This window comes from Amblyomma americanum, chromosome 1, assembly GCF_052857255.1.
Source record: "Amblyomma americanum isolate KBUSLIRL-KWMA chromosome 1, ASM5285725v1, whole genome shotgun sequence".
NCBI lineage: Eukaryota > Metazoa > Arthropoda > Arachnida > Ixodida > Ixodidae > Amblyomma > Amblyomma americanum.
In genome coordinates this window covers 201,095,272-201,108,797 of record NC_135497.1, presented here as the reverse complement: position 1 = coordinate 201,108,797, position 13,526 = coordinate 201,095,272, and the positions used below count along the sequence as shown (strand labels likewise).

The 13,526-nt window shown below is 47.2% G+C and overlaps 1 protein-coding gene across 2 annotated transcripts; it reads left to right on the top strand.

The window, feature by feature from the left end:
- The first annotated feature begins 4,676 nt into the window (after nucleotides 1-4,676).
- Nucleotides 4,677-12,404, top strand: LOC144114502 (uncharacterized). 2 transcript variants are annotated; one of them, XM_077648289.1, is made up of 4 exons: nucleotides 4,677-4,838; nucleotides 7,009-7,197; nucleotides 8,958-9,167; nucleotides 12,161-12,404. In XM_077648289.1, exons 1-4 carry the CDS (start codon nucleotides 4,799-4,801, stop codon nucleotides 12,385-12,387), a joined length of 666 nt encoding a protein of 221 aa, XP_077504415.1. In that variant the 5' UTR covers nucleotides 4,677-4,798; the 3' UTR covers nucleotides 12,388-12,404. The 2 variants fall into 2 exon arrangements, with proteins under 2 accessions (XP_077504415.1, XP_077504414.1); XM_077648288.1 differs by having other exon boundaries at nucleotides 4,710-4,838; nucleotides 6,982-7,197.
- Nucleotides 12,405-13,526: the final 1,122 nt, after the last annotated feature.

Below are 13,526 nucleotides of genomic sequence, written 5' to 3'. Positions count from 1 at the left end.
GGAATCAGATTGTTTGGGCTGTAGCCGCGAATGATAAATGGCCGGTCTTAACGTAGCCTTCCTTGTTCCTTCTCTGTGCCAAACCGTCGCTGGCTCATGAGTACAAGGACCCCTTGCGTCGCAAGATGAACCCGACTGCCTCTGCTGCAGTAATATGTATACTCTGCTATCCCATGCGCACGCTCAATAGTCTCCACACGCTCACTGTGCAACTAAAATATGCAATGCAACATTCTTCTTGAAGTCAAAGACCGCTACAGACGAAACAGGGTCACTACCGCATGCCCCCATGTGAAGCTCGCTGTCTTGGTACAACTGCTCGTCCTCATGCACGCCACGTGCATCGTGCTGAGGGAGGGAATCCCCCTTGGATGTGCAAATATGAATGAAAAATATTAGGAGGATCCTTTCACTGTTCACCGCATATCAAAATGCCTATACTGCAGATTGCTCTCCTGATTCCATATGAAAGCGGGTGAGTGATGAAGCGGCGCGTAGTACACGGCACACAGAGTAATGACGCACAACCGCTCATGCACACAGAGACGCTCGAAATTGAAGTCCGTATGCCTTCAGATGAAAAATCAAAGTCCCGTTGGTCTCGCACAATGCACACTCTGACGGCGCATGCGCGAGGACCAGAGAGGCCGTTACGGCCGACAGGAGTACCCGTCAATGCGAAAAGAGCGGAACGGGGAAACGACGGTGTAGATAATTCGCGCACAGGTGGAAAATAGCGTAATGGTAGCAGAACAGTTAGGAAAGAGGCATTAACAATATTGATCTTTAATGGCAAGGTCAATGCAAGGCTCAGTAACTGTAGCCATCCTGCTACAAAGGGTAAGCTCCTTTCAACATTCGCCACCCGCCAGTCCTGAATGTAGAGGAGAGTCAAATATTCCCAGGCCACAGGCTCTGCTTTTGAATAGTACAGTCGAGCACTTATAGCGCTTATGAAGCTACCAAGGTCCTCACAGGTGAGAATTAGGGTGAAAGGTCTTCTTCACCCTGCAAAGATTTTGACCTTCAGGGTTGACTTAAACGTTCCATTACACACAGCTTAAAAACGGACCCTGTTGGCCTTGGAGCTTTTGAGCAACAGTACCTATCGAGGTGTGTGGAAGCAGCGGGAGAGAGAGAGAGAGAGCCCTGTAGCAGAAGAAATTCGCAGTTTGCCGACTGCAGCGCATGGGAGCCCTTTTGAACGACGAGGTCGACGCCGGCAGACTGAAGGCGCTCTATGTGTGTCCTGCTCAAAACTAATCTTGTGGCATTTAAAAGTATCAAAAATTATTTTCTGCGTCCTGACTTTGGTGCGCACACAGTCCTAGTGTGCAGACGATGATTTCTTCTGAGATTTTTTGCAAATTGTGAGTCAGAGAAAGTGAAACATATGAATCGGGTCGGACGCTAATAAGATCGATGGAATGCCTAAATGGCCTTTAACAAGGAGCAATAAACGCCACATGTCATAAAGTTTGATGAGAAAGGCCATTCTTTCTAGTCTTACCACTACGATTACACATGGCAGGACATAAATAAAATGTCCTTGAAAAGTCAGACTGCAGACGTAATGATTGCATTTTCTCGCTGCCTCAGTAGTACAAATGGCTGTTCCCACTGAAACAATGCATTTTAACATTCCGCGAAGAAAACGCGGTGCTTTCATTTAGAATTTCTGCATGTCTTGGTGAAATCGCTGAGAATAGTTGATAGCGGAAGAGCGGTTCGCTAGAACTGTATGCGTATGAGGATGCGGCACAATTTTCATAACAGCCAGTTCAAAGAAATGAATCGCTTTTGTGGAACGTCTTGGCTCTTGCGGTATTAAAATTTCAAAATTCTAAATTATTACCGGGAACTAGATCAGTATTCGTTACAGGAGGGAATATTTTAGGCTATTCGAATAACTTAAAACGTAGATAAAAATTCTACGACCGGATTTAAACTCGCTCTTGCAAATGCAGTAAGTGCTATCCAAATTGGTTCAGAGCTAGCCGACATCAACCATTTCTTCGTTACCATAAACTTAAATTGAAGTCGCCTAAATAAAGCTGCATCTTGATGTGCCTATGCGGCACATTTCTGCAAGGAGCGCGCTGCCTTTTAGTGACTAACTTCCAGAAAAGTCGGCGCCTTCGTCGTCGGCGTCGTTGGCCGTGGAAGAAAAATCGCGATGGAAGCACAGAATTCATAATATTCGGGTACAGATCAAAGAATGTTCATACTGACGCCAAATTTCTCAGGGGGGTTCCTGCAATTCAATCACAGTAACTGAGCTGAAAAGAAAACTAGGTTGATTTGGGATTGAGTGGGAAACGAACTCATGACCTTTGGATGGCAAGACGGGCATGCTACCCATAGGCCACGAAGGCTAGTTGGCTCACTCTCAATACAAGTGGACCTAGTGAATTCGTTATTGTCTTCGACTTTGTTAACTGCCTTAGAGACATGTACTATTGCGTAAATGAGTAGTTGAGTACGCTAATTAGGAATTAGGCAATCAATTAGGTGATGCGAACCGGACCCGATGAAGCTATCGCGTTCCACTCTTAGACGAAGGTTTTACAGCCGCGGACGCCTCAATTGATCCACTGTATAGCGGCAATGCTGAGGACTGCTCGCAGTTTAAAAAAAAGGCATATTGTAAAGCGAGAAATCTGAAGAGGTGGTTTTCTGAGTATTTGAGTCAAATTTCTAAGCTCTGCATGGAGCCTATAATCCACAAATGTTTTTAAAAATTTCTGTTCGCAACCGGTTAGAGCGACACCTCGTCGCGCGTTCATAGCCGCTCCTAACTCGATGACGTAAATGGGCAGACTGGGCAAGTCCTCTCATTGGGCGTACCGAAGTGACACGGACGGGATGCGGTGCGTCGGGGTGCAGTCCCGTCCTATTTTGTTTTTTTTTTTCTGGCGAGTCGGCATGTATGAGTTGAGGGAGGGGAGGAGGTGCATAATTTTTAATCGCCGATATCTTCATTGCTAATGAAGCTAGATGAAAATTTTTTTCGCTGCCGTGGCAAGTAATGGAATACCCATCACTCATGCGCTTTGCCTAACCTCAGTAAATGTCATTGCATGGCCCCTTTGTCTTGTATTTTCTAGGCCCTACTAGATCGGGGAAATCAAGTTTTGAGAAATATAGGATGGGTAGTTAATAATACCTGTGCTGTCATGGCCCTGCAAGCGGACCCCTACAGCGTGGAACCTCCTGTTCTCATGCTCTCTCTATTGCTGGTATATCGGCGTCCGAAGACTCATGCAATGACAATGAGCTGGTCTTCTATCTCGTTACCTTACAAATATCCATATAACAGCGCCCATAAGATATATGTATATTTTTTCTGCAAAAGTCTGACAGCAACGTTTGAATGTGCCGGCGAATCATTAAGGCAACGGAGCAAACAACGAGGCTCTGCGTCGATTTCGTGAAAGTCGCCTCTTCCCCATTTCAGCGATGCATACTCTGTTCGCATGCTGAAGCCGCTTCTAAGCGTCAGACAGTTACAACCACAATAGCCGTGTTATTAACAAAAGTGCGTTCTTGCGCAGTCTCAGTTTCTCTCCAGCGAAGCGAAAACATTATATCATACGTACGTCAGATGCGAAAAGCTGCAGCTGACAAAAAAAAATGAAAATGCACAAGCGACCATTCCATGTGATGCGGCAAATCTGCGTTAGCTGCAGTGGTTGTATATTTGGCTTTTACATTGATCGCCTTCCCATTGAGTCTTTGAATTTGATCTCGATGTCCCTTTTTAGTTCCGCTGCTGCATGAGCTTCCAACTGGTGGAAGCTTCTGGAGAGTGGAGGTGGGTGGTTGGTGGAGGTTCTTAGGTGTAAGGTACGCTTTTACAGGAGGGTGCCGTAAGGTGCGCCAATCCGCTCTGATCCGCAAGAAGTGTCTGGTCTGGGGGATGGAGGGTTCACGCACACAGCTTTTTCTGCGAAAGAGGATTATACTGGTAACGCACTGAAAACAAATAACACTAGCTCTTTCAAGCCTATTTTACCCAATGATCTAGCTAACTTATTATCCGTTAATTGCCAGCCTTGTTGTTGCCGTCGTCGTCATCGTCGTCGTTGTTGTTGTTGTTCAACGGTAAATTCGCGCCAACTTTTGACAGAAAAACTAATCCTAGTTTTCAGTGCTCTGCGTATACGCTCAAAGACCCGTGTTCGCAAAACTTTGCTCGGCGCCTTCCTGATCGGGAGTCACGCTTTGTCTTCGTCTCGTTCCGGGGTTCTCCAACTTGTACATACATCTCATACCACATGTGCATTTTTGCATTTCACCTCAATCGAAAAGTGGCCGCCGCGGCCTGGATTTGATCCCATGACCTTGGGATCACTGAGCAGCAGAACACCAAAGCCAATGAGCCACTGTGGCGACGCTTTTTCCTTCAGAACAAATCGTTGATGATCGCAGCTGCTGAAAGTGTACGCTGGCACGTATTTTCTCTCGTATTCAGTTTCATTCTCGGGAAAGAAACCGCATCCTTGTTTTCCGCAGCGATCTCTTTGTTTTGTTTTGCTCTTCTACATTTCAGGCTTTTCCTACGACTACTCCCCTGCCAGCCGCTCCTTCTCCCAGCCGACTTGACACGAAATCCCCTTAGATATGCGACTCGGAAAATACGGTACGCTTCCCAGGAGATAACGCGCTTGCATATCGTCGGCACCGCGTACACGTATTTAGACGCAGCGTACCTCCGCCCGAAGTTAAGACGGCAGCCAAGTAAGTGGCAGTGGAGCGCTCGTACCGACGATCCCGGTTTCTGACTCTTCCCGTGAAAATGATCGCCGTCACCTGTCTTCTCGCGGCCTCGGTTCTTGGTGAGTGAACTATGTTAATTGGCCACTTTTTGGCAGTTCGGTTCGAATAAGGTTCTCGCGCTTTCTGTCGCGCCTCAGAGCCTTACTCCGAACCCTCGTGTGTATCTGGAGCGACTTGCTCGCGTTAAATACCAAGATCACGACGCTGTCCATGCAGATAGATTTGGAGTAAGAACAAAAAACAAATCTTTATATTTCTTAGTCTCTTTAATGACATAATCTGCGAAAAAGGTGACTGAAATGAATAGCGCAATGAAGGAACATACATGCGAGCACTCGTACGCCTCGATCTCCTTTTTGTCCTCGTATAGCGCTGCAGTCTTTCGAAAAAGTTAAGTGCACAATTCTAGAAACAACCCAACCTACTTTTTTTCCTTTAACGTATTCAGTGCAAACTAGCGCGCTTAGAATGAAGTACATCACAAATGATGTACATGTTTGCGAATGGCATTTCTGTTGGAAACACTATTCGTTCTCTACTTTTGCACTCGCTAAGCAAGGACTTTGGCCACCTATTACTGAAGTCTCCATTATAGATACTGCATTCATGGTTTGATATCTGACAACTTTGCGTAGCTAGCTTCCTTGTTTACAACTGAGAATTATTTCGCACTGATTAAAATGAAAACTCATTCTAAAGGTTTGTATCTCCAGCCGAATATTTTTCTCGTCACTTGTAGCTTGCATTTAAATATTTTTTGAGCACCAGGGTAACAGGCCTTGACCATGGCGTCGTCGTTCCGGATTGAAAATCTCGATCGGGCTTTCAAAAATGCCCTAGTACCGAGTAGGATAGGGCTTAGACTCAGACGTGGTTGCAAATGGACATGCAGCAACGACGGATGTGCATTGAGTTCGATTCCTAATCGGCTTGATCAGTTTCGAAAATGCTGGTGTAATTTTTAGCGGATAGGGCTCTTCTGCACACGTGTTTATTAACTAACAAATAGCCTAAGTAAACTACAGAATAAGTGATCGTTATATATGTGCAACTTATATGGATACACATATTTCAGTGTTGCTTACCTTCAACGCGCCTCGATTTAATTTGCTTCTCAGGAATTTGAATTATGGCCAACTCGTGCATCAGGGCGCAATCTGCTCACTAAAATATTATACAAATGTAATTTCTCACTGCCTTAAACCAAGCAAAAAGAGTTGATTCTGCTTCGTAAATACTCTGCGTAAGTACAGTGCCTTGTTAACCAATAGGAGTGAAATGAAACCATTTCAGCGAGGGTGAACCAGAATTTACTTTTAAATGGACTTTCTGAAGTATTGCGATGGTTTCGAAGGCTTTGTAATACCAGTGCTGACGGACACCAGGAAATCCGTGAACCCTGTTAGTAAGCTGGTTAACTCATATTTAATGCTAACCTTCGAACTGTCACGGCTAGGCGCCTAATATCAATTAGAGGTTTGTAACTTGCCGTTAGTAATGCCCTTATCACTTTTTAGGATTTCGGAAACATGATTGTTCTCGGCTCAACAACTTTCAGGCGCCACGGGCGCGTTTCAAAGATGGCGCATATTTGGCTCCTCCCTGGAGCGCCCACCAGTTCACGTCACTCCGTGGCGCATGTGCCACGTAAACTTCCTATTCCCGCCCGCGCTGCGGTGTTCGCCGCTGCTCGATGCTTCAGAGCCGGCGGGAGAGTGAAGGTCGCCGGATGAATTCGCCATGGAGTCACGTGAATTGCAGGGCGCGCGCCAAAGACGAGCGATCTTTGAAACGTGCCCGTGGCGGCCGAAATTTGTTGACTCATGGTGCTGAGGCCAATCGCTTTCTCGGAATTCTAAAAAGTTATATGGCTATTCAAAACAGCCAACAAGAAATTGCTGCAACCAGGCGCCTAACTGCAGTAGTTACGGAGTTAATTATTACAACGATTCGCTTGTGAATTCTTAAAGTTCATCTTAGGACGTCCTTACCAAAGACCCTCTTATCACGTCAAGTAAAGGAGCGTTACTGAATACGGAGGCAATGAACCTGCTTACTAGCTAACATGATTCCCTTATTTTCCAAAGTCCATCAACACTTGTAACGCCGCAGAAGCCGTCTCTAAACCCCAAGGAGCCTAATTTGGGCAATTCTGGTTCACCTTCGCTGAAACAGCCAGTAGTACATTCATGCCACCCACAGCGGCGCGCTGTTCCCTGTCGCACGCAGGCGGCGCGCACGGCCTGGCGGATGCCGTCTACGAGGCAAACAACTACGTGGACACGGTGCTGGGGGTCGTGCTGCCGCAGCAGGTGTCCAGAGCCAACCTGACGTCGGCGCCGCTGCCCGGTTTCACTGTGGGCAATGAGTCCGACGCGGTGACAGTGCGCATCGATGGCGGCGTACTCTTCGGCCTCGGCAAGTAAACGACTCACGGCGCAAGCTGCGATGTCCCTGCCCTGCTTCGGTCACGGGCGAGACGCGCCGGCCGCGGTGGATCTGCTGCAGCAAGTGCCACCCCCTCCCCCACCTCCTCCCCACTCTGATCCACGTCCCGTAACAAGGCGCCTATCGCGCAAGCTTTGCGCGAAACCCATTCGACGTGATTTTGTGCTGTAGTGAGCATTTCTTGAAATTATGCTTATCATGTTACGATTTGACTTGGTTTGAGATAGAGACGGGACCCAAATCGGCATTAGCGTTCGTGTAAGCGCCATCGAGTCGGGTCCACTCAGCCCTGACAGCAAAGTGTAGGTTTACTCGCTAGACCCCCCCGTAAATTACTCTTAATCGCATTTCCTACCTGCGAATAAGATTATCTGCCGGGGGGAGCAGAAGCAGCACTCAGCTTAAAATTCGTTTGTTCTTTCAGTTTGATTTTTCATTGCATTAACCATGCGACATATGTACAATGATTTCATAACTTTCGCGATTCGTCAAGCTCAATTTACTCATTTTTACTATCTACGCGACACGTCCACACCCATTTCACTGATTTGCTTCAGGTCTCCCGCCGGTAATTTATAACCTAATTCCGCAACTGCTCCGTTACAAACTTAGCCGAGATACCTGCCGGTCAGAGGCACGCGCAAGGGGCGGCTGAGAGGGCTGGACCCCTTTCACACTACCGGAAGTGCACTTCGCCGCCTCCATCATCCACATCACCGCCTCTCCTATGGGCCTCACTATACATTAGATCAACACCGTCGGCACCCCATCCAAGAGTAACACTATTTCTCGGTGGACCCTTGCTGCTGACAAGGTCAGAAGTAACCTCTTTTTGAATGCAGGCTGTCGGTAATAAGAAAGACTGGCGCTAGGGCTACGAAACGAAGCGACCGCTCTAAAGTAGAGGTCAAGAGGTGCGAGAAATGGGCAAACGAGCAACAGGTACGCAACGTACACAGAAAACACGCACAGCATAGCGCACAAGCACCATAATTTGGCCAATCCACTAGCGAAGCACCGGCGGTATACGGTGCGTACCATCTCTGCGCACATTGTGAACCCCAGGCAAAGTCCTGAGCACAAAATGCGAAGAGTGACTAATGTCATCCACTGGCCTCGCGAAAAGGTTATGAGTACACGTGCGACACACTGGTTCTGGTCAGTCTGCGGAAGGACTTCAACGCTGTAGAACCCCTCATGGTGCGCACACTCTTGAAGCCAGTGGAAGCCAAGGTAAGCTGATTGCTGGGCTAGTAGGCTATCGTCAAAGAGGCATAGTATCCAGCTCTGGCTTGATTATACAAAGCAGAAAAAAAACGCAGTCTTGCCTATTTTTCTCGAGGCATATGCTACACGTTCCAAAAACAACAAAATAAAAAAACCTCGTGCTGTTCGCGTACTGCTGAAGTGAATAAAAACATCAGTTTGATTTCGTTTTCGTTTTGCTGTGCAACCTTGTGAAGCTTACGATACTTAACGGCTACAAAAAAAACGTAATTTCTCGCCTAGATGAAGTTCCAAAGGCATTGTTTTAAAGTGGCCTGGCGAGTATTGATCGCAATCTTCCTTAAACAATCGCCACCGACGTATTATGCAATCATACCAACTTTCTACGTATTACTTTAAAGTTTCTGAATTCTGGTTGGAAACAGCCTACGGAACATGGAAGTATGTAGCTTTGTGAGGGCCGTTTACGACACTGTGCCATTAACCTCGTGTCCTCCTTTCAGGCAAACAGTGGCAACGCCGAGGCGACTGTCGGGCTACTCAGTGGCGCGGCGAGAACATCACCACCACTTGTCACGCGACACTGGATGGCATGATACTCATCATGTATGGAGTGGCCGAGAACAACGACGCCGCCTTCATTGAAAACGTCACGCTCATAATGCTTGTTAAAAACTCGTCCGCTCGGATTTACGTGACTGAAAAGAAGCAAGGTACTTACTGTCTGTTCTTTCTATACGGTGCCATAGGCTTTGTTTACTAGCGTTTGCCTGCTGCCTTTCGATAACAGTTTTCCGTCCGGGATATAAAGCTAAAGAAAGTCACAAAGGTTTTCCCGGAGTCAATACAGCTACGCTGCGAACTCTAACTCTGCACATCGACGGCTTCATTACGCGATAGCTTCATCAATATATTACTTAATGATGACGCGTGCTCACCAACTTAAATGGCGAATCTACTCGGTCACTGCAGGCGTGCTATACTCAACACGGCCCCAAGCTCGTCATCAGTGCAATATAATACAGCCGATGGCGACGCTGTTGCTAACCTCTAGAGCGTGAGTGGTTGGTATGAACGAAGTGTATACGCGATGGGCACACGTTTCGAGCGCTTGGAATGGATGTCATAAGAGTTTATCCTGCAGCTATATCCTAGGAGCTGAGATATTTATCTGCGGCGAGCCGCGTCAACGGCCAGCGCGGGAGCGCTACCAGGCGCGCCAAGGTCGAAAGACGAGTTCCTGCCGCGGAAATTTTATATTATTCGTAGCAAGGAAAGCGCTCGCATTTTATTTAATTTGAGTGATCGCATCACGAACAGCGTGTATCTAACTGAAGCATATCATACCTCCAACGGTTTAAAGAGCTGCCTTATGAATTGTTTTGAATGCATATGAATTCTTTTGAAACCATTGGCGCAGATCGGAGCTTCCGCTGTCTGCTCTATAGGCGGCCGCCAGTGGTCCTAACGAAATTTAATTCCTTCAGCATGTCCCCGTTCTTGATAAAATCGTCGGCATTACCCTGCATCCCAGTGAAGATTGAGCTAAGGCTGCATCATGACTCTAAGCCTCAGCCAGGCTAATGTTGTTGGACCCTGGAGTAATGCGGTCCCGTAGCATTGCATGCGATGGAGGGTCATTTTAAAATTTCTCAGGAACACAGCTATTCACAGTTAGTAACTGTCCCGTTATTCAACGGTGCCTCCTTCTCTTCCCCCCTCTATCTGAAACTAGTCAGGGCACATCCGTGATACGAGGACAAGCGCGACGAACCCGCATGACGCTGTCGGTGTGGACCATAGAGTTTCTTGACATTACCTGCAGGGAACGCTGGCGTCGCTTTGCTTCATCCATCATGGAGAGGAGTAGGAATGCCGGGAAGACGAGGTTTCGTATTTGGCTTGGCTACTGCTGGGTATAAAACGGGGATTCAGACGTAAACAGATTACTCTTCTAGAGGCAAACCTCGAATAAATGCTGTGAAAGTTTCCATACCAGCCGAACAACGAACTTTCACTTCCGTTAAATTCCTTGAAGTCAAAAACGCGCTATTGAACTAATTTAATCTGTGCAGACAGGAGATCATCGCGGCGCAGCTACCTATTCCAAGCAAGGCGGAATCCACGTTTTCGGCCATCACCAGAAAAGCCAAATAAGAAACCTCATCTTTGCAGCATTCGCGCGGTGGATGAAGTGCTCTTTATGAAACTCGCATATACATTAGCACCAGTTTCCCTGTAGGTAATATTGAGATTCGAACCCGACCGCGGCGGCTGCGTTTTTATGGATGAAACACGGTAAGGCGCCCGTGTGCTGTGCGATCTCAGTGCACGTTAAAGATCCCCAGGTGGTCGAAATTATTCCGGAGCCCTCCACTACGGCACCTCTTTCTTCCTTTCTTCTTTCACTCCCTCCTTTATCCCTTCCCTTACGGCGCGGTTAAGGTGTCCAACGATATATGAGACAGATACTGCGCCATTTCCTTTCCCAAAAAGCAATTATTATTATTATTAATATTGAGAAACTATGTTGTGGACCACTCATCTCATTCACCTTATGGATGACATTGTAAGGCTAGATTTGTTTCGTCAGGACAAGCAGACGAGGAACGACGAAGATTCTGCCACAATGCAACAAGAAAATGCCCCGCCATATGTGTCACGTGTTATGTACACACTGCCAAAAGTAACCGGGCACAGGTGGTTTGTTTCTTAGACGCGTAGCGAAATACTTATGGCAGCCCTTAAGCTCTGAATCTGTGCTAAGTAAGGGGAGCTCTTGTACACTCACGTTTTTACACCTTTCGGTTTTTAGGGGTGTCGTAACAGCTCCGTTATACGGTTAAAAAGCAAAAACCTGTCGCTCGGTTACTTTTGGCAAAGGAAGTGCATACGTACCCACATTTCATGCAGTGTGCTCGCCAGCAGAGGACACCAAATAGCAATCTGCAAGTTTCTGATTCTGCACCGCCTGAAGACTGCATTCGTTATCAGCCCTATCCCAGTTGTTTGCTTTGCCAAGCTTTCCAGTAGTGTTACCAGAGCTACAAAAAAAAGAAAATAGCAAATACGCACTGCAGCATCTTTAAATTGACGAGGGCTGACCCGAAAGACGCGGGTTTGATCCCGGCCGCGGCGGTCGAATTTCGATGGAGGCGAAGTTCTAGAGGCCCGTGTACTGTGCGACGTCAGTGCACGTTAAAGAACCCCAGGTGGTCGAAATTTCCGGAGCCCTCCACTACGGCGTCCCTCATAGCCTGAGTTGCTTTGGGACGTAAAAACCCCATAAACCAAACCATCTTTAAATTGGATATGGAAATCGTTAAAAAGCGCCTAGAGCGCTTAAATCCCCTTTTTTTCATTTGTTTTTTGGGTCATGAACATCTTTGCGATTAATTACTGTTTTCATGTACTGAGCACACCTGCGTAGAGTCATTGCAGAGTTTTAGCACAGTGGAGGCGTGCTAGCGTAGACGTACACCGTATAAGACGGGTGCAAACTGCACATGTGGCGCATGCGCAGCAGCCACCCGGCTGATCCGGGGCACGTCTATGCTACCATGTCTCCGCTGCGCTAAAACGCAGCTGTCAGGTTATGGACACTTTGATGAAAGGCGCCACTCGTACTGGCGGCCAGTTCAGAGACCTTTGCTCACGGGTGGCGCTTCCTACTCATCTCAGCACTTTCCTGTATCTTCGTCGGCAGGGCACACCGTACACCTGAGGCTGGGGCTGGAAAGCCTGCCGCTGGCTGGCGCAAATGGCCAGAACGTGCGCGACATACCGTCGCCGTCCCGCACCCTGGCGGCCTTCCCGAGGAAGCAGGTCTCGCTGGCCGCCTCGCAGGTCCTGCGGGGATTCATCGAGAACGAAGCTCGGCAGGGTGTGCTCAGGCACGCCTTCTCCCTCATCCACCTGCCTCTGCCGCTGTAATAAACGCGACAGCTCTGCATGCTGCGTTAGCCTCAGTGATTTAGCGTGCACTGCATGCATCACACGGCTGCCCAGCATGCCTGGACATACAGGAAATTCGGGGATGCCTATCATCCTACGACTTAATTTTCTCCTAGATCAAGCAAACGAAGCGACGGAATACATAGCGTCTCATGTAATAGTGACCCGAGGGTTAAAATAGTACAGCTGCCAGCGTTATATGAAAGAGAATATTTTAATATTTTACCCGACTACTGTGCATGGAGAGGGACCATTGGTTTCATGCTGAAACTTAAAAACGAAATGACAGATGCCCCTCAGTTGAGACCCTCCAGCCAATGGCAGCGAGCGGCTCTCATAACACTGCGGTTAATCCGATTAATCCGTGGTTAAAGCCCTTTCATATGCCCCCCCCCCCCCCCCCCCTGCGATGTCTTGCGAGCTGGTTCAAGGAGATTTACTACGAAATCATGAGAATTGGCTGATGCCATTGGCTGGAGGGCCTCCTTTGAGAGGCATTTGCCGCTTCGTTCTTGAGTTCTATCAGACTAGAGTGAGAAGCACACTTTTATATCTACTTTCTTTTTCTTTTAAATTAGCAATATCATAACGCTTTTGGAGCTATAAGAAACATAAAAAGAAATTTGGTTCTTGAATGTCAATTAAGTGTTTCCTTTGATATCGCTTATATCTGTACTGTCAGGCCGGAATCGTATGATACGGCATGGGTATGGTATTTATATTTTTATTACAGAATACTTCCATCTCCCTCATCACACTACAGTGGGAAGTAAATAATGAGCAAATACATGAGTGCGCAAATATATATAATAAACAAAACAAAAAGAAAGCACACGCGCGTTGCTCAATTCGGCCCGTAACGCGTGGAAAAATGCATTTTTTCATGCAAGAAACAAATTCAGGCGACGAGCGTTCCACTGGCGGATCGATCAAACAAAAATAGAATGACGAAACGTGTCACTACTAAAGAGAAACTGACTTTGAAGTCATGGTGCCTTCAATGTGATTGGAATGTGAGTGGTTTCATGTTCTTATCACGATCTAGGCTTGGCAATAAGTACTGTGAAAGCAATAGGGAACATAATTCTGGTGATCCTCTAAATCAGGCCATCCGAGTG